The 22,856-nt window shown below is 36.7% G+C and overlaps 2 protein-coding genes across 3 annotated transcripts in view; one reads left to right on the forward strand and one right to left on the reverse strand.

Moving 5' to 3' along the window:
• The first annotated feature begins 6,289 nt into the window (after positions 1-6,289).
• Positions 6,290-18,930, forward strand: LOC112056084 (uncharacterized). Its single transcript, XM_024096428.2, has 10 exons — positions 6,290-6,341; positions 11,294-11,390; positions 12,427-12,594; positions 13,587-13,756; positions 14,405-14,534; positions 15,135-15,276; positions 15,724-15,815; positions 16,183-16,324; positions 16,681-16,877; positions 18,207-18,930. The coding sequence occupies exons 2-10, from the start codon at positions 11,315-11,317 to the stop codon at positions 18,323-18,325; spliced, it is 1,236 nt and encodes a 411-aa protein (XP_023952196.1). The 5' UTR covers positions 6,290-6,341; positions 11,294-11,314; the 3' UTR covers positions 18,326-18,930.
• A 542-nt stretch (positions 18,931-19,472) lies between these two features.
• LOC112056082 (uncharacterized) overlaps positions 19,473-22,856 on the reverse strand; it is a 57,242-nt gene continuing 53,858 nt past the window's right edge. For both annotated transcript variants that reach the window (XM_052886891.1, XM_052886890.1), the window contains exons 19-20: positions 22,290-22,402; positions 19,473-21,370 (exon numbers count right to left, since the gene is read on the reverse strand). In XM_052886891.1, coding sequence (XP_052742851.1) covers positions 21,248-21,370; positions 22,290-22,402 — 236 coding nt within the window. In that variant the 3' untranslated portion in view covers positions 19,473-21,247. The remainder of the gene's footprint in view (positions 21,371-22,289; positions 22,403-22,856) is intronic.

Raw genomic sequence — 22,856 nt, forward strand, 5'->3', positions numbered from 1 at the left:
TTAAGCATTTATTTATATATATTTTTTTTAAATTATGCCTTTAGAATACAAAATATTAATCAAACTTTATAAAAATAATAGCCCACCAGTTGCGAGGCTTTTTTTCCTAGTCGTCATAATTAAAAATCCAATACACTGTGCGTTCGTCACCGCGGCACAGTCGCGACTGTCTTCACCCTACGATCACCCCACATTCGGGGTGCGTAGGTATAGCTCGCGTTTCGACCTCTAGTATGAAGTCATCCTACTGGTTATACTGTGCCTTAAGGGTGTACTTAGGTATCGTGTATACATTGTTTTTATGCAGTCCTTATTTTTAAAGAAATACATTTTTTTCCCTGCACGAAATTAACATAAAAGAATACAAAATTATAAAAACTTACATGGCAACACAAAAGTTGAGTTAGGTTAATTATTAGTAGGCATTACTATATATATGTGTTTAAATGTAATATAAAAGACCTATGTAAATATACCATATTCTGACAAAATAAAGATTGATTGATTGAACTGTCACTGCGTCTTGTACTTGTACATTTAACACTAGAAAGACGGACGGCGGTCTTTTGACCGATTTTGAAGTTTAGCGGTCGATAATTTCTTAACTATTTATTTTTGTGCTACATCTTCTCGTGACTTTTAAAAAAATAGGTAATATTTCAATATTCCATTATGTTATTGTAGTATCATTATGTTATAATAAATAAACATAAGATTTACCTTCAAAGACGGCGCTCGGCCATTTGACCAAACTAAAAAATAAAATTTTATTACGATCACGTACCTTTTGACCGTTACCCGTCTTTCTAGGTAAGAATATTTTTCCGTCTTTCTAGTGTTAAACAGTATTTCAGTAAGCTTTTTACGAATTTTAGTTCTTACATACTTTTTGTTGGACATCGGTCATATGAATATAACAATCAACTTGAGAACCTCCTCCTTTTTGAAGTTCTTTTAATGAATGAATTACCTACCAAACTATTAACATGGCTAAATTAAGCTTAACTTGGAGCGAGAACAATTTAAGTTATCCGAAAACAAAGTGAAGAATATATCCGTATCACACAATTCTACGGAACCCTGTGTTAATTTATTGACCACACACTTATTAGTTTACATTTACTTATATTTAGTTTAGCTTTTACGTGTTTATGGAAATTTTGAGTTCATGAACTTCAATTAATAGATTGTTTAGTTTAGTCTTCAGTGCTCATTATGATTAAGTTTACAACTCGTAGGACCTTAGAGGGTACAGGTTCGAATCCTGTGCCAATAGTTTCGTTTTCTTACAAGACATGATCAAATATTATAATACTAATATTATAAAGCTGAAGAGTTTGATTTTTTTGTTTGAACGCGCTAATCGCAGAAACTACTGGTCCGATTTGAAAAATTCTTTCAGTGTTAGATAGCCCATTTATCGAGGAAGGTTATAGGCTATTTCATCCTCGTATTCAATTCTTCCTAAATAAGAAAGTCCCACTGACAAAGGAGAGGTGTTTTTAGGGTTCCAAACGTACGTAGTACAAAAACGGAACCCTTAATATCACTCGCGCACATTTTAATGTCTGCCTGTTTTCTCCGAATGTACTGGACCAATTCAGTTGCAATTTATATTTATTTAACAACTAATTCGCTTTATGACTGGCATCTCCTCTGATGTGAAGTGACGGTGCAAGCTTTAAAGGCTTATTTAAGAGCACTGAAAAATTGTAAATTATTCACATTTAAGAAATATTTTATGATTTTTATGATCCACAATTAACATTCAGATGGTAAAGATCTTATTATGAAATAAAAAATATTATGAAATAAGTCCTACTAGATATGTAGCTTTACTTTTAGTTTCATACTTAAGTAAAAATGCCAAGGTTGACGGTTAGTTGGAGCGTCAGTTGATTAAGTATCTTAAAATCCACGATGCATCAGATACTATACGGATAGGAGTACACCTGTTTACGCTGCCTTTCTGGACGTTTCAAAGGCTTTTGACCTGGTTAGATATGATGTACTTTGGTCTAAACTGGCTGACTCAGCCGTACCAAAAGAGGTTATTTAGGTATCAATATTTTCAAGCATTGGTATGAACATCAAACTAACCAGGTCAAATGGAGGTGTGCACTTCCTGGTGAGTTTGGATTGGAGTGCGGGGTACCACAGGGGGGATTGTCGTCTCCGGCGCTCTTTAATCTTTATATGAACCAACTTATAGAGCTCGGCAACGCTGGTGTCGGCTGTTCAATAGGGGGGCAGTGTGTGAACAGCATTAGTTATGCACGACATGGTGTTGTTGAGTCCATCAGTTAGGGCGTTCCGGAAGCTACTAACAATTTGTGAGAGCTATGCGCAGAAGCATGGCCTGCTGCATAATGTTAAGAAGAGCGAACTTCTGGTGTTTCGGGTGAGCTCGCGAAAATTGGAAAATATACCACCAGTAACACTAGGAGGAATCGAGCTTCGGAGGGTGTCGGGTTCAAATACCTCGGCCATATTGTTACTGATGATCTTGACATGAAGAGGGAAAGGAGAGCCATTTCTGTCAGATGCAATATGTTGGCTCGCAGGTTCGCACGCTGTACAGTAGACGTCAAAATAACATTGTTTAAGGCGTTCTGCCAGACGTTATACACATGCAGCCTGTGGGTCAACTATACGCAGAAGACATACAATGCACTCCGAGTGCAATATAATAACGCCTTCAGGACGATGTTGGGGCTCCCGCGGTACTGTAGTGCATCAGCTGTGTTTGCGTATGGAAGAACAGACAGCTTTTCTACAGTCGTACGCAAACGAATTACATCGCTGTTGAGCAGGGTAAGGGGGAGCACCAACACCTTCCTGAAGGTGGTTGTTGACAATTTCAACTGCCCCATATTGAGGCACTGGGTACACACTCATATATGTGTACCCGGTGCATCAGTAAGGCGAGGCAGATATTTAAAATAATTTTAGCTAGCTTTTGTTTTTCGCACTAACATAGATAATAAGCTAATAATTACTAACACTATATGGGTCAATGGCCTGAAATAAACAGATTTTAATTTTGTTAGTTTGTATACATTATTTTGGGGTGCCTAATAATAGCTGAACAATATATAGAATTGAGTAAAAGTAGCCTATACTATGTATATCAGTATCATATATTTTCGTACCCGTCGAAATCAGTCCAGCCTTTTCAGAGATTAGCCGGATCAAACACAGACAAAAAATTAATAGAAACTACATATTTTGAAATAAATTTCGTATCTACAGGTATGTAGATTTACTTTCATTTTCATGTTTTCGTAAAAATCTTTTAATTTAAAATTACAGACACTTAATTTACTTATTATCTTATTCTATATCTTATATTATCTTATATATGTCTTATTTTACTTAGACTTGTTAATTTATGTTGTATATTTTGGGGAGCCTAATAGCTCAATAGTTAAGAGGCCGGACTCAAATATATTATGTCTTGGGTTCAATTTCCATAAATTTTCGCACATATTAACTTCTATGACAGGATTTTGGCTTCCTAGGAAGAATGTTGATTGTGTTCAAAAAATATTCTGTTTAAAAAACTCAAGTCGAGAGTCGAACCCTGTGCCTTTCACATATAAAATCACTGCGCCAAAAGCTGTCGGAAATGAGATCGGTAACCTTTTATAAATTATAAAAATTAATAGCAGAATATTGATCGTACAAGTTTTTTGCAAGCTTATTGAAGTCCGCCGTAATAATGCCCTATTTGTTTATGAATATTAATCAAATTAATATATATCTAACAATGAATATATAAATAACATCCTGTCCTGTCTTATAGCGGGTGCAATGTACTAATCAGAACCTCAACAATCTCAAAGGTAAGAGAGTTGGATTTCTGAAATACTTGGGTTTGCTTTCCACCCTATAAATTGTCACGCATTTTAACTAGCGCGGTAATTTTTTCTACCTATTGGCACGATTTCCTGCCTTTTTTTTTATAAAAAAACTAGTGGACGCCCGCGACTTCGTCCGCGTGGAATTCAGTTTTTCACAAATCTCTCGGGAACCATGGATTTTCCGGGATAAAAAGTAGCCTATGTGTTAATCGAGGCTATAATATATCTTTATACCAAATTTCAGCTAATATGATTCAGTAGTCGAGGCGTGAAAAAGTAGGTAACAAAAACATTCATATAATCAAAATCATCAGTTTTCTCAAATCTCGGGAAACCATGGTTTTTTTCTTTGGGATAAAAAGTAGCCTATGTGTTAATCCAGAGCAAAATCTATTTCCATTCCAAATTTCAGCCAAATCGCTTCAGTAGTAGCGTTAAAGAGTAACAATCATCCAAATAAACATACACACAAACATCCATAGAAACTTTCGCATTTATAATATTAGTAGAGTATTTGATATATCTTTTAAATATTTACCAATACTTTCATTTCCCTTCAACTAGTCGGGAAAGACTGTGCTAGGAGTGAGTACGACTATAGACGGACGGGGCGGGGATCGAACCACCACCCCTCGGTGATGAGTCCAACCGCTTCACCGTTGAGCTATTGAGGCTCTAAATATCAGCTTTGCGACTCGACGGACGTATGTCAATGTCGGTGACTTTGGTTCTTCTGCGGATGTCCTCATTTCAGATTTGATCACGCAGAGATACTCCTAACATAGCTCGTTCCATCGCCCGCTGTGTGACTCTGAGCCTTCTTGTGAGGCTTATAATTAAAGGCTTCTGAGGATATTTTTTTTAATTACAGGTACTAGGATAAGTTACCTAAATCTATAAGTTTTTTATTCTTTACAAGTTAGCCCTTGACTTCAATCTCAGCTGATGGTAAGTGATGATGCAGTCTTAGATGGAAACGGGCTAATTTGTTAGGAGGAGGATGAAAATTCACACCTCTTTCGATTTCTACGTGAAATCGTACCGGAAACCTAAATCGCTTGGCAGTACGTCTTTGACGGTAGGGTGGTAACCCACCAGCCAGACTTGGACCAGTTAAGAAAACCTCGGCCCAGCCGGATATCGAACCCAGGACCTCCGTCTTTAAAAAAAAAAAGGGATTTTAGAGATGCACCACATTAAGCCATCATGAGAATGGTTCAATAAGCTATGCCTCTTCCAAGTTAGCACGCATCTTGTACATGCATTATCACTTAACATCAATGAAATGGCGTGAAGCGCTAACTCGTTGTATTTAATAATATAAGTGAAAGTAAATCTAAACTTAAGGAAAATTCCATCGAAATACTAAACAGCGGTGGGAAAATTCCAGGAAAATTAGCATTTCTCTTAAAATTTATAGCGGGCTCCTTAACTATGCATGTAAAGATTAATGGAATATAAATTAACAAATGCAGTCAGTCAGTATGCATCTATAGTGTAAGAGCTTCCGGATTCGAGACCGAACTTAAATCTTCCAAAAACAAGATGTTTTTTTTAAATTTTTCATATTTTCGAAACTAGTGGAACCTCGCGGTTTCATCCGCGCTTTCGCATTCCCATGGGAAATGAGGATACAATATAGCTATATTTGTCAAAGAATTTTCCGTTTTACCTAACTTGGATATTACCTAGGTATATGTTTTCGTTTACAATTTCGAGTGCAGCGTTCTCAACTATAACTGGGTGGAGCGATACATGAGTAAGACGAAGATCATGTCTAATGAGACATGATCTTCGTATTACTCATGTTCACCTTTAAGCACACACCTTGAGAAACTCTGCCGAGCATGGTACTAAGGTCATCCAGAGTCTCTGCCATGATGACTACATCGTCCGCGAACCGCAGTTGAGTGATGTACTCGCCATTGATGTTGATGCCAAGTCCGCCCCAGTCCATTAGCTTAAAGACGTCTTCCAATGCAGCGATAAATAGCTTCGGAGAGATCGCATCTCACTGACGCACTCCTCGCTACAACTGGTTTATCCTCGTAGTATACAAACTGATTAAGTAACATACTTATTATTAAGTAACATACCTCGCTTCTACTAAAATGACAATATGCTCCTTTAAAATCCCAGTATTTCAAAGTCCGGACCTTTTTGTATCTATTTAATATGTATTTTGCTTCTAATTGGATATATTACTTAATTTTAATTCTAATTAAAAATTCTGTTAAAAATGAATAAATTCAATAAGATTAAAACATAAGTTATGGTAATAGATATTGACCATAGAAATTCTAAAAACTCTGTACTTTCTAATATTGACAGATCACATAACAAATAAACAGTTGTTTGTTTAACGTAACCCGAGTTGATTCAACTGGCTCCTGGCCTACGGTCAATGCCAAGGTTGTTATATAAGAGCTGTAGGCCTGCCTTTACATAAGTCTGAGCGCGCGGCGGGGACGAACGGACGTACGTACATGTTTTTATAATGTATTTATAATCATTAATTAGATTAATTAGACATAATTTTGATTTTGAACAAAACTTTTTTGAACTATCGTTAGTGTATTTTATTTATACTATTTTACATCTTGTGTCCCGCGGTTTTACCCGCGTAGTATATCGGAATATTTAGTAGCATGTGCGGTTTTATATTATAAGCTATTTCGGTGTCAAACATACAAATACGTTCAGTGGTTTTTGATATCCAGACATCCATACATCCATCCAAACTTTCGCTTTTATAATACTAGCAGACGCTCGCGACTTCGTCCGCGTGAAACCCTGCCCTAAGTATCCTATGTCCGTCTCCTGGCGCTAAACTGCATCTCTACAAATTTTCAGCCAAATCGGTCCAGCCGTTTTTGAGTTATATACACAATGTAACTCTCACGACTTTCTTCTATTTCTTTAGATTAGTAGCAAACCTTAATATTACAAAAGATAATTATTGAAATATTTCGGAGTATGCCTTACTTATTGGAAATCCTAAAAATTGATAAACTGTGTTTTATTTGCAAAGGTTCTAAGAACTTTGGATGGGTACGAAACTAATAATTTCAGTATTAATTTTTTTAAATAATCATAGTGACGAATATACCCCTGTGTTCCACAATAATATTAGTCCAAAATGGGGCTCGAAACAAAACCCAGACTTTTCAGGATTGAAAACGACCTCGTAACCATGAAAATATTAAAAAATCATTCAATCAATCATGGTGCCTTATTAAAGAATATCATCAGATTTGCCGCGGTTTTACCGGCGTAGTTCCCGTTCTGGTTGGATCCTTTGTTACTTGCTGGTAACATAGCTTTCCATTGTTGAAATAACTTTTCAAATCGATCCAGTAGTTTCAGAGCCTGTTCAATACTAACAATTATTTCACCCTTTGATAGCTATAGTATACTTATTCGTACCTATATGAAAAAAGCCTAAATCTATACTAATATTATAACGCTGGAGAGTTTGTTTGTTTGATTGAACGCACTAATCTCAGGAACTTCTGGTCCGATTTGCAAAATTCTTTCAGTGTTAGATAGCCCATTTATCGAGGAAGGCTATAGATATTATCCCTGTATTCCTACGGGAACAGAACCACGCGCGTGAAACCGCGCGGCGTCAGCTAGTTAGATATAGATAGATATAATATATTTAGCAATTACTTTTACATGATTATTATTAGAATAATGAGCGTCAACTCGCCAACAAACTGCCTGTACAGCTTGGCGAGAGTATCGATATGTTCAATAATTGTTAAGTGTTATCAATAAAATAAATTAAAAAAATATATATATAAAACATGTAAAATATAGAAGGAGGCCAAGGGGTTGAAAGTGTACATCGATTTTCACGCGGACAAAGTCGCGGGCGTGCTCTAGTAAATAGGAGTCAAATGTAGTCCTCGAAGTCAATATAATAATTTTGATTTTAAAAGAGCAACTTGTTGAGTTTCTTGCTGGATTTTCTCAGCACATGCCTCGTGAACCGTTGGTAGAGTCTTTACAAATTGACTAACTTAAGGTTTCCAAAGTGCTAGTAAACTAAGCCTACGTGAAATAAATAAGTTATGATTTGATTTGATATTAATGATGATTGGTATTATGTTTGTTTGTTTATTGGATTTGATTGGAATCTATAAAAATCTGAATAAGTAAATAAATCAAACTAAATAAAAAGAAATAAATAAAATTAAAAAAATTTTGACCATCTCCTTTTAGTCGTGTTTCATATAAGGTACCCGACAAAGACGTGCCGCCAAGCGTTTTAGCGTTCCGTGCGTCCGAAATGTAACCCTCATAGGATACTATTCGCGTGTCTGTCCGTCCTTCATAGTAAATTTTCTCCGGACAGATTCAATTTAAATAATTGATTACACATATCAATTGATGTGACCTAAACGAAAAGGTGTGACGTGAATAGACGAAATCTGAACTACTAGAAGTGAAGACTGATTGGAGGCACTTTCAGGGATAAGAAGGGAAATTAAAATTGTTAGAAAATTAATTAAGAAGGCATTTGTTTTAACGGATATGCTACATTAGATGTTACAAACAATCTGGTTATAACTGTAGTGTTGTCAATATACGTAGATACCATGACGTATAATGACGAGTAATTCTTTGTTCTTAAAATTAAACTAAAATATAAATAAATAAATAGACTTAAAAACGTGTATTGACATAATTCATAAGTGAAGTAATGTCAATATACGTATAGATAAAAGATTGATGTTTGACTATTTGCTTCTTGTTGTTTATTCCGTTGGAAAGGTATAAAACGTGGCTTCATGGATGAGGCGGGTTCAGTTTTTGTGATTATATTCGAAGAGTTGTGTTATTGAAGTGGTGTGTTTGTGAACCTCGAGTTTCTTTTCTCGCCCCTAACACAATAATTATAATGGGATGTAGAAACCACTCAATGAGATATAGGTTTACGGCATCACTTAACATTTAGTGGAATTGCAGATAAACTTTAATCTATCGTTGAATATAGTTATTCACTTTTACAGTTATATTAAACTTTCGTCAGTAAACAAAGTATGTAATAAATTGTCCAAGTAGGTTAGGTGCCTATTTGAAATTCTGTTGCGTTCACTGAATAAATTGACCGTTGACTTATTTTAAGTGTAGTGTTTTTGGCTTTTTTATAGAAATTTTCAAACAGTTACTAATTTGCAGGAAGTAACTTTACAGTAAACTTTGTAGGTCGGAGCTTTTAAATATGACTAATAGCCCTTCCCTTGAAAGAAATTATAAGGAATATAATGAAATTAATTGATTTAGTAGGCTTAGTTTACAAGCACAAACATGTCAGATCTGTCCGTTTGTAGTTTAAAGACTCTACCTCTAGAAAAAATATTGTGCCGAGGAAGGAGGAGGAAAGAGGAATTTTGACGGCCTCCGTGGCGCAGTGGTATGCGCGGTGGATTTACAAAACGAAGGTCCTGGGTTTGATCCCCAGCAGGGCCGATTGAGATTTTCTTAATTGGTCCAGGTCTTGCTGGTGGGAGGCTACGGCAGTGGCTCGTTAACCACCCGACAAAGACGTAACGCCAAGCGATTTAGCGTTCCGGTACGATGTCACGTAGACACTGAAAGGAGTGTGGGTTTCATCGTACTCCTACCAAGTTCGCACGATTCTTTTTTTTTCTGTTTGAGTAGGTGCCGATAACTCCCTGCGGAACCACTACGGCGTTACCAGGGGGGTTGAGCGCAGAAACACGTCATATAAGACCCGTAGGCTGAAAGAAAGGTAGAGGACGGAACGTCTATAACTGCGTCTCCTATGAGACTCGGACCTCGGCTTAGAGTGCCATTCGGGAGGGTTAACCGTGATCTGAGTGAATCAGTCCGGACGCCCCCAAGATCGTGAGTTAAAAAACCCACGTCCGGGTGACGTTAGATATCGGGGACCTCGTCTTCGCCGGCGAAGACGCTGTGTATTGCCCGATTCCATATGAGAGTGCATCATCACTTACCATCGGGTAGTCAATGGATAACTTGTAGAGAATAAAAAATCCTTATGCCTTCGGGTCCCATTAGACTCCCTAAGGCACAATCACACAATCAGTAAAAAATCCATCTAGTAATAACATTCACAGGCTGTCAATCTATAACGGTATAAAAACTCAATTTACTAAGTTACGCCCATTTCCCAGGATTACCACAAAGTTCGGAACATATAATTTGACCACAAAGATTTATGGTCATACAATCAGTTGTACAGTTAACCACGCCTAAACATATTAGATGGTGTGTGGGCACTGGGCAGTACATTGCATCATAGTCAGACCGTTACATGAACCCGCAGGTGGTCCAAAAACAAGTTCTATTCGCTCCATTGGTCAAAATAACTTAACCGTTAACGTTTAAGTACAAAACTTAACTAGGCACATGGTAGAGTGTCAGCCAAGTTCGACAAACATATAGCATCTTAAGTTTTCTATACAAAGATTTTATACTATTATACAGAATGCTCGAGAGTATTTCCCACAACTCTGGGGATATATTCTTTACGAAAAATTAATTAAAAATGTTCAATGTTCTAAAATTAATATTTTTGGGGTAAATAATATTTCTTTTATAAATAGACTTTAAGATGTGTCCCTGGTACGCATCCTTATAATTATGACGTAGCCAAGTTTGATGTATTTTACAATGCAAGGATAGATCGTGTGTTACATGGATAGTCGGGATTATTTGAATTACTTTGTATGAAACATGAAAAGTTTTTATTTTTTAGTTGAAAAAATATTAATTAAGCAGTTTGGCTAAGTGGACTCTTCAACAATTTGAAGTTATGGGAACTACTCCCGAGCACCCTGTATATTATGTTACATGTCTACAAAATCACCGCAAAAAGTGATTCAAATATTCGTATCTCGAGGTCCTGGGTTTGGATCACTGAGTTTTCTTTATTTTCAAGATTTTTTTTATTGACTTGGAAAGTTGATGGTGTTACACCACCATGCTTCGGAGAGCATGTGAAGCCTCTGATATTTGATAAATGTTAACTATTCCTCTCCTTTCGTTATTTCAAATTATCTGAATGTAACTTTGTTTTTAAACTAAGTTCACAATAATTAGGTCAAGTTTAGATGTTTTAACGAAACTACCCTGTTTGGCAGTTTGTTTTAACTTTGTTACAAGTAGGTATGAAAAAATTAATTGCTGTTGCAATTCGTTTTTGTATACCTACTTCTAACTAAAGGAAATTCATTCAAATGATAAAATGGTCTAATTTGTATAAAAGCGAAAATCTCGAAAAGCGTACAAATATGAAATTTGGCAGGGAGCTAGTTTGCAGTCCGCTAAGAATGGATTTTGCGACAGGGCCGGATTAATGAGGTCCAAGAGCGGCCCAAGTCACGGGCATCGGCTAGTATTATAGATTTATTTAATTATGTTTTAATTTGTTACAGGGTCTACAGACGAAAAACAAAATGGCGGTAATAAACTTCAGATTACTGGTGCTGTTTGCAATAACACAATATTGTGGTGCAGACTCCATTTATAGAAGTAAGTGCAATCCGAAGGTTTTTTGAACCGTATATGATATTACTCATCCAATTACATGTTAATTTTATATTTTCTATGAAATACTTCGCTGTAATGCAGTCGTAGGAGCGGGCTTTCCTATTCTTGCCTTGATGATAAAATTGTAGATGGCAACAAACACAGACTACGAGTACAACTTAAAAAACGTGGATGAAAAGGGTTTAGTGTGAGTAGTCTGGATGTCAACCATACAAGCATTCGGGATGTCTATGGTAGAAAAGGTTAGGAGGAACATGATGACGTATCATTCATCCATTATATGTCATTTTATAAAGAGCCGATTAATTCCATGAAACTTTGACATAGGTACTATTTATCATAAATAGCAGCTAATTTTAACCGCCCACGAGAGTGTCAGGTTACTCTCCGTAAAGAAAAATTTACGAGTATACATATGGTACTCGTAGCTAAGATCCACAACACTGCCCCAATGGGAATTTGACGGGCCTAGGGTGATAATGATAAACTATTCCATGATCATTATCAGATATTAATTAAGACCAGACCAGGGCGACATAACATGCTTCCAGTGTGACACCACCTACTTCTCCACTCCGAGCTGTGAATTTTAACTCAAAAAATCCAATTTTTAACTGGTGGGAGGCTTCGGCCTAGGCCGGCTTGGCTAGTAACCACCCTACCGATAAAGACGAACCGCCAAGCGATTTAGCATTCTGGTACGATGTCGTGTAGAAACCGAATGGAGTGTGGATTTCATCCTACTCTTAACAAGTTAACCCGCTTCCATCTTAAATTGCATCATGACTTACCGTCAGGTGAGATTGTAGTCAAGGGCTAACTTGAGAGATAATTAAAAAAAAAACGTAAAATCTTAGAAGAAAGATAATTTCATATTTTACGACATACAACTCGAACCTTGTGATCTAAAGCAACACATTTTACCTACTGGATCAACGAGGCAGTCTATTTATGTATTGTCATAATATATATGTATGATTACGATGTATGTACCTATCATGTACTCGTATCATCCCAGCGGCCCGCCAGCAAGGGCCGGCCAGCATCTTCACCATCGGCAACGGCGAGCAGTGTCAGGGCGGCGGCGACAAGTCCATCGGCGGCGTCTGCCTCTCCCGGAACCAGTGCAACACGCAGGGCGGCAAGGCCATCGGCTTCTGCGGGGTCTTCGCCACCTGCTGCTCGTGTGAGTACCTGTACTGGAGCTGTCTGGAGCAAAATTTCCGCTTAGATTATTTTTGTCACATAGTAATTACGTGTCAAATTTCTATTTCGATGAGAATAGTTGTTGAAATTATTGGCATATGACACATAATATACCTCAGGCAGGGCACCAAGCAATGCGTGGCAGAACGAGTACCTACCTACTTAGCAAGTGTATTGGGAAGTGTTGACTTATTCATAAAGGTTATTTATATTCGTAGATATCCGACTGACACTTGTCCTTGGTTATCTTGGTCCCTGGCTGGTGGGAGGATTCGACCGTGGCTAGTTACCACCCTACCGGCAAAGACGTACCGCCAAGCGATTTAGCGTTCCGGTACGATGCCGTGTAGAAACCGAAAGGGGTGTGGATTTTCATCCTCCTCCTAACAAGTTAGCCCGCTTCCATCTAAGACTACATCATCACTTACCATCAGGTGAGGAGATTGTAGTCAATTTTTTTTTTATTCTTTGCAAGTTAGCCCAACTTGCAAAGAATAAAAAAAAAATCTTATTAAGATACTGATTATAGCATCGCTGAGTTTCAGTCTAATTTAGACTGAAACTCTAATGAAATAATGCCAATTAGATGAATGCCATTGAAATTAGTCATTTTAGTCTTAACATCTATACCTCAAGATGTTGGATGTACGCGTATTGTAGGACGTGGTCCTAGAGATGACGCTCTGTCTGATCTCATATTCTGTCAAACGATAGTGTCCCACTGAAGATCAGTATAGGCTAACTGTGGTAAACATATGCTGTGGTCCACAGCATATCAAGAGATGAGAAAGAGACATCTTCTTATTTGAGATGAAAGAGACAGCGATGTTCTCCATTATGATACTTGTCGTCTTGAGATATTGTGTCGTATCATAGACCTACAGATGACCATTTGTTTATTCCACCAACCAAAAGAGACATACCTACTCTAGGAATGCGATTAATGCTCAAATCCTCGTTCTCTGTCCGCAGTGAACGCGTGTGACATCCGCACCAACACGAAGGTGGCGGTGTTCATCAACCCGCCGCTCAGCAAGGAGTCGTCGGGCCTGGAGTGCTCCTACAACATCGAGATCAACAACAACAACGTCTGCCAGATGAGGATCGACTTCGAAACCTTCAACCTGGCGCCGCCCACCACGGTCAGCGCAACTTGCTTAACTTGGTTTAAGTGCTTCATAAGTCAAGCTCAGGCTTACAAGTAATTTTGGAACGCTAACCTGCCTTCCGGATACCAACGTTACAAATTGTAAACATTCTACAACTAAAATGTTTACGAATTGTTAACATTCTACCATCGGTTCGGAGGGCAGGTTCTGCTAAGAAGATATAGACGTATACAGACTCATTGTGGTATTTTATGTCGAGAAATCCTCACGGATACCTTTTCGCCATGGGACGGTTAGAAGGTTATGTGAGATTCTTACTCACTAAACCCTATTAAACATGATCTAGCTTGAAGTTGATAAGCACAGAACAGCACAAATGTGTTTCTTTTATGCCTATTTTATTGTAATGACCATGTTAGTTGATCACACGAAAATTCATTAGGTACCATGTTTTGGTAATGTTTAGTTCATATTTTGAATTATACACTGTATACCGCGATACATAATTACTCTGCAGGAGGGCTATTTACTCGTTTCGTCAACTATTGCCCATAAAATGATTTACTAAATACAAAGCTCCATAAATTTGACAGACAACTTGCTAAATTGGTAAATTTTAAAGGGGGGTTTCAGTTTTTGCGCCTGTTATGCCTCTGATGCTAACTTTCATTGGCCGTTTAGGTGGAGGCGGTGGACAATGTGACGCAGCGGCCGGGCTACATGTGCAAGAACGACATCTTCCGCGTCTCCAACCTGCACGGCAACGCCGAGTCGCTGCCCTCGCTCTGCGGCGACAACAGCGGCCAGCACTGTGAGTACACTCGCAGTCAATCTATTCTGAGAAGACCAAGCGTATGTATAAAAGTTATTCCTCCTGTTTATACAACTGCTACTACTGGCAAAGACTTGCCTTTAGGTACATCTTACCATTACTCGTAACAAAAGCCAAACACTCTTTTAAAATCAGACAAACTATGACAGAAACGGTTTTCTTCAAGCGTTATAGTATTGTATCATCATAATTAGCCTGTTTTGATGGTCCATTCCAAGGTTTACTAGAAGAGGCGATGTGAAATCAAAACTTATAACGCTTCTCCAATACAGATAGCAGGCTTGAGGAGAGAGTCATTATCAGTGTTAACAATTATGACCGACTGTTTTATTTGCAAATTTCAGGTGGCTATTGAGAATTTCTTGATAGAAAGAAAACCTCAACACTGCATAGCTCGACCCAGGTTTCGAGTTTAGAAACCTCATGCTACGAAGTTGGATAAGCTAAAGCTAATCACCAAAATCCTTTGCCACAGCATTCTATTTGTAAATCCTCGTTTCTTACCTATACTTTCTTAGACACCAATTTTCTACATTGCTTATGCCGTTGCCTACTAACTGTTACCGTACTGTGTCACAGTCTACGTCCGAGTCAACGCGTCCATCAACGACCGCTCTGTGCGCTTGGACTTCAAGCTGGCAGACCGCATCTCCCAGCCCAACCTGCCGCAAGCCACGTGGAAGATCAAGGTCACGCAGCTCGAGTGCTTCAACACTTTGGGGTGAGCAAACAATAATATGCTTCGACAATAACGTCGAGGACATACTTCCAAGTAATTTTGTTTTAATGCTCAATTGGGCATTAAAACAAAATTACTAGCAACCTAGATATCGCGGCAAATATTTTTAAAGGTCACGCAAAAATATGATCAAGGATTTAAATGATTTATGGAAAAAAATACCTATTCTAAATCTTCTCCTAAAAAGTTCCATGAGTCCTAATAAAGGTTGCCAAAAAGATTAGTTGTAATTTAAGTATGGGTTGAAAAAATTAGCTGTAGGTTTATAATAGGTATGCATCTAACTCTGAAATTGAAACACGCTGAACTGCGCAGGTAATCCCGCCAGAACGGAGCAGAAGTTTGGCACATACTATCACCGCCTTAGATTTATCTTTAATTTCAAATCCAAAGAAGCGTCAAGTTTATGTAGAAAACTATTGATTGCAGCAAATATCGCGATGGTATCCTGGACGCCATCACTGCATCACTTCCTGCTACTCCCTTCACCACCACCGCCGACCGGGATGAGTATCTGATTGGTGAGTTTGCATTTACTATGAACGAACTTGGTAAGATCTGATGATGTCATCAGTGCAACCACAGAACGTAAAAGCCAAAGCTAGCTTCTTATATCCGTGAGTGCAACAGACCAATGTCTAATGGATCATTTTGACGATAATATAAAATATCGTTGTATTCATTTATTTTAAATTTATATCCTGAGAGAGATACTCACTGCTTCTGTGCCATGATTGATTTATGTTCCTAGTTACCTGTATCATTCTAATTAGATCATCACAACAAGAATGATTTTCTTTTATTCATTTATATCTTTCATCAACTTCTCTTTATACCCAATCATATCGTATGTATCCTCTCCAAGCTTATTATAATCATGTATTCCAGCGCCCCCGGGTTGTCTGCAGTACTACCCCGACCGCGCCGGGTTCTTCGAGTCCTTCAACTACAACCGCGGCGCCGGCCCTTACATTGCCAACCTGGCGTATGCGACGTGCTTCAAACGGTCTTCAGACGTCTGTGGCATCAAGTAAGTTGATAAAAATACAAACCTAAAGACATTGTGAAAATTCTGAACCATTTGATAATTACAAGATGCTTAAAATTTAAAAATAGCATTAAATATAAAACACAAATAAAAAAACACAATTGTCAAACCTTAGGACATACCTGAGCGTCCATCATTCACTTCTTCTTTCTTCTGGCACTTTTCCACACTTGACTACCACTTGACCATTTGAACAAGTGCGTCGACGTTGTGCGTGGGTCCTTTAGTGGACTCATTCCATGTTGTCGATCTTACTCCAGAAGCTCAGCAGGCTGCCTCCATGACCTTCACTTTTACAGCTACAGCTTCAGGTTGACATTTGGCCATCAATTCAACAGGTTGACAGCAGCCAGCTTCGACGTGGCATGGCAGGATGACAGTAACCTGTATGTGGATACGGACTGCAAGGCCAACCCGCTGACGCAGGGGCAGGCGCACTCAGAGGATTATATCTTCATCCCCGAAGCCGAGACCGCTGACGGGTTGAGAGGATCCAAGTTCTGCGGAAGCAGTGCCGCTAACCAGATCATAGCTTGTGAGTAATGATTTTTGATATATAAAGTAGCGCTTTACTGCAATCATGCCTGATGGTAAGCGATGATTCTGCCTCACAAGCACTCGCCTAGAGGATGCCGTGCCAGTTCACTGTTGCGTTAGGGATATCTATATATTGAAGGTGGTAAAGCCAAGATGAATCGATGGAATGCGCTTGTTCAGACGATGCTCATTTATTTCTTTTCTTGAGGATACACATATTCAAAACGGCGGGGTAAACGGAATCTGGAACGGTATTTCATTTAATTGGCACATCAGAAATCTTAATAACAAGGCACCTCTTATTAAGATTCATATATCAAATCCTTTATTTGCTGATACAGTTTACAAGGTCTTAACAAAGATAGTGCTTATCTAGAAAATACTCATTTACTTTGTCCAAAATTTAAATACCTATGCACATGCATACAATGCACATTCTTGTAGTTCCATATCCTACCACTAGCTACAATCCTTGCAAACTTCCCTTATCAATCTTTCATACAATTGCTTAGATTTAGGGTTAGGCTCCATCTAGCCTTTACAAAAAATAGTTCAATTTTCTCTTTTCTTTATTATTTTCCGGAGTATTTGTCACTGGACAGCATACGCACAATCACTGTTTGCCCGATGTGCTGCCACTTTCATTCGGCATACAAAAACAGCATGTCGTGGAGTGTTCCTGTTTTTGACAAAAGTAACAATTTTCGGTGGGAGATTTCCCGATTAGAGGATGCAAATCCTACTTCCTACTAATATTATAAACGCGAAAGTTTGTATGGTTGTTTGGATGTATGTTTGGATTTTTGTTACTCTATAACGCCGCTACTACTGAAGCGATTTGGCTGAAATTTAGAATGGAAATAGATTTTACTCTGGATTGACATAGGCTACTTTTTATCCCGAAAAAATCCATGGTTTCCCGAGATTTGCGAAAACTGATGATTTTGATGATATGAATGTTTGTTACTCTTTCACGCCTCAACTACTGAACCGAATTAGCTGAAATTTGGTATTAAGATATATTATAGCCTGGATTAACAGATAGACTACTTTTAATCCTGGAAAAATCTATGGTTAATGAGGGATTTGTGAAAAACTAAATTCCACGCGGACGAAGTCGCGTTAATCAAAGTACCGGCAAAGACGTACCGCCAAGCGATTTAGCGTTCTGGTACGATGCCGTGTAGAAACCGAAAGGGGTGTGGATTTTCATCCTCCTAACAAGTTAGCCCACTTTCAGACTGCATCATCACTTACCATCAGGTGAGATTGTAGTCAAGGGCTAACTTGTAAAGAATAAAAAAAAAAAAAAAATCCCGTGTTGCAGCCACGCCGCCGGGCCCCCTGTACGTGTACTTCCACAGCGACAACCTGGTGTCGCACGGCGTGCCCGAGGCCGGCTACCGGTTCACGTACAACGTGCTCAACAACTGCTACCTTAAGTGAAACGTCAGAGAGTCCTTTTCATGAAAGAAGTCCCGCGACCAAAACCTGAACTAAAATTTGACAGCGCCTTACACAAATGACAATAAGACCGCCATTAAAACATTAGCGCCGCGTCTTTCATGAAAAGGGCTTTACATTCGTTGAGAAGCTCAATTTTTTTAAATATTTTTGTTATGAATCATGATTTAAAGATTAAATATTTTTAATGTCGAATCAGATATACGCGCTGCATCTGGAGAACTTCTTTTATGAAAAGGACTTTACATTCGTTGGGAAGCTCATTTTTTTTAAATATACGCCACTGGTTTTTGTAACATGTAATGTCTTTAAGTAAATTAATAATAATTATTGTGGATTTTTTTATAAATACTAATTTAAGAATAAATTCTAAATAATATCACTTACTTTGTATGTATTTGTTAAATCATGATTCGGTAGAAAAAAGCCATAAAAATGTTAAATAGGTCAGATGACTGATTTTGTAGGTTTAAGTAAAATAATAGTAGGTATTTATATAATTCTGATGCATTTATAATTTAATTTATTGATTAAATTTACCTATTAGTTTACGATAATACAACAAATAAATTATAACTTAAGAATCATTGGTGTTTTATTTTATTTAAAAATTTTATTATCCTATACAAAGACAACTTGTATAGGACATTACTTTCTGAAAATTAATTCCATGAAAATTAAAATACCTGTACTAAAGCCATTCTTGAGGAGTACTGTTTACTAACAAACAAATTAGAAATGAGGGTAGAAAACGCAAGTCATTTCATAACTTTTTTAATTTAAATTATTATTCAAAATATATTAACCATATTTAATTGTTCTAAGCTTATTAATCAAATTTATTTTCATTAATTTTAGAACAATTTTTTAAAACTATTATTAGGTGTGAAATGACTAGTGATTTGTACCCTCATTTTTAATTTGTTTGTTGGTAAACAGTACTCATCAAGAAAGGCTGTAGTATACGTGTCTTTCAATACGAATATTTTTTATAGTAAAACTAAACATTTATTTAATAATAATTTAAATTTTACATTGTTTGTAAAATTACACAGTCTAGCTCAAAAGAAAGATAATTTGTTTTCTTTAAAATAACATTAACAATGACTTTGGAAATAAAAAAGACATATACCAGTTTATATAAAATTTTAATATAATATTCAATCCAAATAAATATTCAATTGATCATTCTTAATATACAAATATTTAACATCGTATAAAAAACTATATAAATGCAATAAAATTAATACAGAATATGTCGATTTTTTCTTAATATTAAAATACTTATAATTACATAAAAACATAAGAAAATATTTACATCTTTTATTTCATTTTAATTCATACAAAATACAAATTGTCAATTTTGTTAAACGAATTCTGAAACGTCACATGACGATGTACTGATTCATACAATTTTATACAATGATTCATACATTTTTACCATACAAATAATTCTATACAAATAATAAAGCTAGACGCGAAGAGTAGCGTTCAATATATTGTGATGATTTGTGTTTTCTTTTAAAATAAATATATACTACATTTAAATGAAGTTATTTTAAAACAGTCAAATCATACCCTAAAAAAACTACCACAATATATACATACATTTTTTGATGTTTATTGTAATACGTAATAATGATTTTTTATATTTCCGTAAAGCTTGATATATGAACACTGTGCAAGCGATTCTTAAATAGAATCCTGAGCGTAGCAAGAGATTCAAATGCACAAAATACAAACAAAATACAGCCAAGAGTAAAACAATTATTCATCGCACTACAGCAAGGAAAATATAAAAAAAAGTAAACAAATCAAAACTTTGTCTTGTCGAATTCTGATCACTTTCTACGCTAGTAGGTAAAGTAGAATTTTGTGAGCCGATTTTAAGCTACATAAAATCTACTATAGTGAAATGAATAATTTATTCTTACTTCAAATTATGCCTATGACTATTTAAAAATAAAAACAAATACAAAGTCGATGAATAGTTTTCGTTATCGATTATTTTTCGTTACCGTTTTTACGCCATAACTAATTTCAAGTCTTTTTATTGTTTGACTAAGACTATTGAAGTAATTTCTAATTGGTCCAATTTACATTTTATGTAAGTCTTATGAAAATTTATGTTTGTTTAATAATATTGAATTAAATTCTTTGTATAAGAATGTAAATTCAGTCAATTCGTTAATTAATTCATAACTATTTTTCTTTCATCAATTGATTATTCATATTACGGTAAATTCTGTACATTTTATGTTAAAAATAAATACATAACTATATTTAGAAGCAGTTCAATCAAAAAGTGTTTAAATATACAATTCATAAAAGCAATTCCCGTATACCCCTCATCTTTTCTCGTCCTCTTTAATATCGTCATAAATCAGTTCTAACACAAAGATTTTTTATACATACACATATTTTTTAGACGATATTTGACACTATGCAACTAGATGTAATAGGTCCGTTTTTTAATTCAATATACATAAAAAACTGTAAGCTGCATAACGCTGGCTAATCGTCGGAGTATGGTGTTAATTACCAATTAAAAAAAATGTAGGTATGTCCAATAATCCCTTTTCCCCTCCAACTAACCAAACAGCTTTTAGTACAGCTTGTTGTAGTAGCAATACAATAGTCCAACGGTCAAAGGAACAAGTCAAGTCATTTAACCCTGGAGTTCATTGAGGCTTGAATAATGAACCTTTTAAGGTCGCTGCATATGGAACGGATATGACATGGAAGGGGCAGCGATGGTTCGTGTTATGTAGACATCATGTCGTCCCGTCCATTCCCTCATAACATATACTTTCCAAATTTTGTCCAACCCCGTCCGAGGTAAACACGTAACTTATGCAATATGACATGACAATAGCATGTTTTCATCCTTTAGATGCAAACATGCTATTGTCTATAGAAGGGCGGTCCCCTACTGATGGTGTAGGTAGAGAGAGGAATGCCCTTGCTGCCGTATATCGGCTCCGGGGTGTTCTCATAGTCCACGTCGTAGTATATGTTGTTTTGGTTCTGGAAGAGATGAAATATATATATATATTTATTTTCATGAAGCTCAGAACATAACATACATCTTTTTACACGTAACGTTTACGTAATTTCTTTGTGATTATCTAACATAGTTAACGAAATAACCTTGACTACCACATCGTTGGTCACAAGTCCTGGAGCTGCTTGCGGATTTTCTCCCTGCCACACGATGGACCCGACACACATACGGTGAATCTTTATTTATTTATTTATTTATTTATTTTGCTGAGAATACATACATTCTAATTTATTCAGCCATTTCTGGCATACAACAATTTATATTACAAATACTATTAACAAAACATAAAAAAAAAAATTCAATAGCAGATGATTAATCAAAAAATAAAAATTAGAACAAGTAAAAAAATTACAATCTGTGCAGGTACGAATCCATGGAATGCTAAGGTATTCGTCTATACTAACACTTACCAAACAACAAAGATTAAAAAATAGAATCCTAACCGTAGCAAGGGATTCAAAAATGATTAAAAGCTTAAAATATTTACTAATTCTTTTTTCTCCATGCCAGTTTACATTAAATGTAAAGTAAGTAAGTTCGTAAATGTAAGTGTGTCATTTCGTTGAAAACACAATGTAAGATAATTACAAAAAGAAAAATATGATGAAAGACGAAGAAAGATATAGTGACTCATTATTTGAATGGTAGGTACACCGTGATAAATAATTAAGAAAATTCTCTGGTATGCAGGTTTCCTCACGATGTTTTTCCTTCATATTTTGAGACACGTGATATTTAAGTTCTTAAAATGCAGGTGCATGCCCTGGACCGGTTTCGTATCTACGCCCTCCGAATTGAAGGAAGAGGTCATATCCACTGGGTTCCACGGCTCTAAATAGTCATCAGTACATCAAGTACAGTATAACTACGAAGATAGCTTACATGCATGCTCCTGGCGCGCGACTTGGGGCGCGGCACCAGCAGGTCGGCGCGCTCCTGGACGTGGCTGGACGCCTCGGAGCTGGTGGACTCGCTCGCCATGTGGTTGGTGTACCCTGGAACATTCACACATGAATGGTGATACATTACAGACCGTGACGTGCACTAGGTTCTTAACGTACGAAAATTGTATCCTTGTTGAAGCAAAACTTCTTTACGCCCATTTGACTTGGAGAGTAAGCTGGGGAATGCGTTACGAAAAGTGTAATGCGAAATAGGCGAACGGACGTTAATTTGGAGAGCTAACGAAGTTTTACTTACTGTCTAAATAACACTCGTTTATTTTTCAATATCTAGGTACGCAGTGCGTATTTGTATCTATGGAGTGCAGGATACTAAGCACGAAATTGTATTTAGATACCACCTTTACCCAGGCGAACTTTAGTGCCAAACGCCACAGATAACCTATAAACATAGAATACTAATCGTAGCAAGGGATTCAAAAAGGTTTCAAAGCTTTAGCTTTAAATATTTACTAATTATTTTTCCTCCATGTCATTTTAACATTAA

Source organism: Bicyclus anynana, chromosome 18 (genome assembly GCF_947172395.1).
Source record: "Bicyclus anynana chromosome 18, ilBicAnyn1.1, whole genome shotgun sequence".
Taxonomy (NCBI): Eukaryota; Metazoa; Arthropoda; class Insecta; order Lepidoptera; family Nymphalidae; genus Bicyclus; species Bicyclus anynana.

Excerpts from the sequence above, each read along its gene's own strand:
- LOC112056084 (XM_024096428.2), top strand. The coding sequence starts at position 11,315 with ATGGCGGTAATAAACTTCAGATTACTGGTGCTGTTTGCAATAACACAA. Across the intron at positions 12,595-13,586 it reads CTTCGCCACCTGCTGCTCGT|TGAACGCGTGTGACATCCGC; the intron begins GTGAGTACCTGT and ends CTCTGTCCGCAG. Across the intron at positions 14,535-15,134 it reads CGACAACAGCGGCCAGCACT|TCTACGTCCGAGTCAACGCG; the intron begins GTGAGTACACTC and ends ACTGTGTCACAG.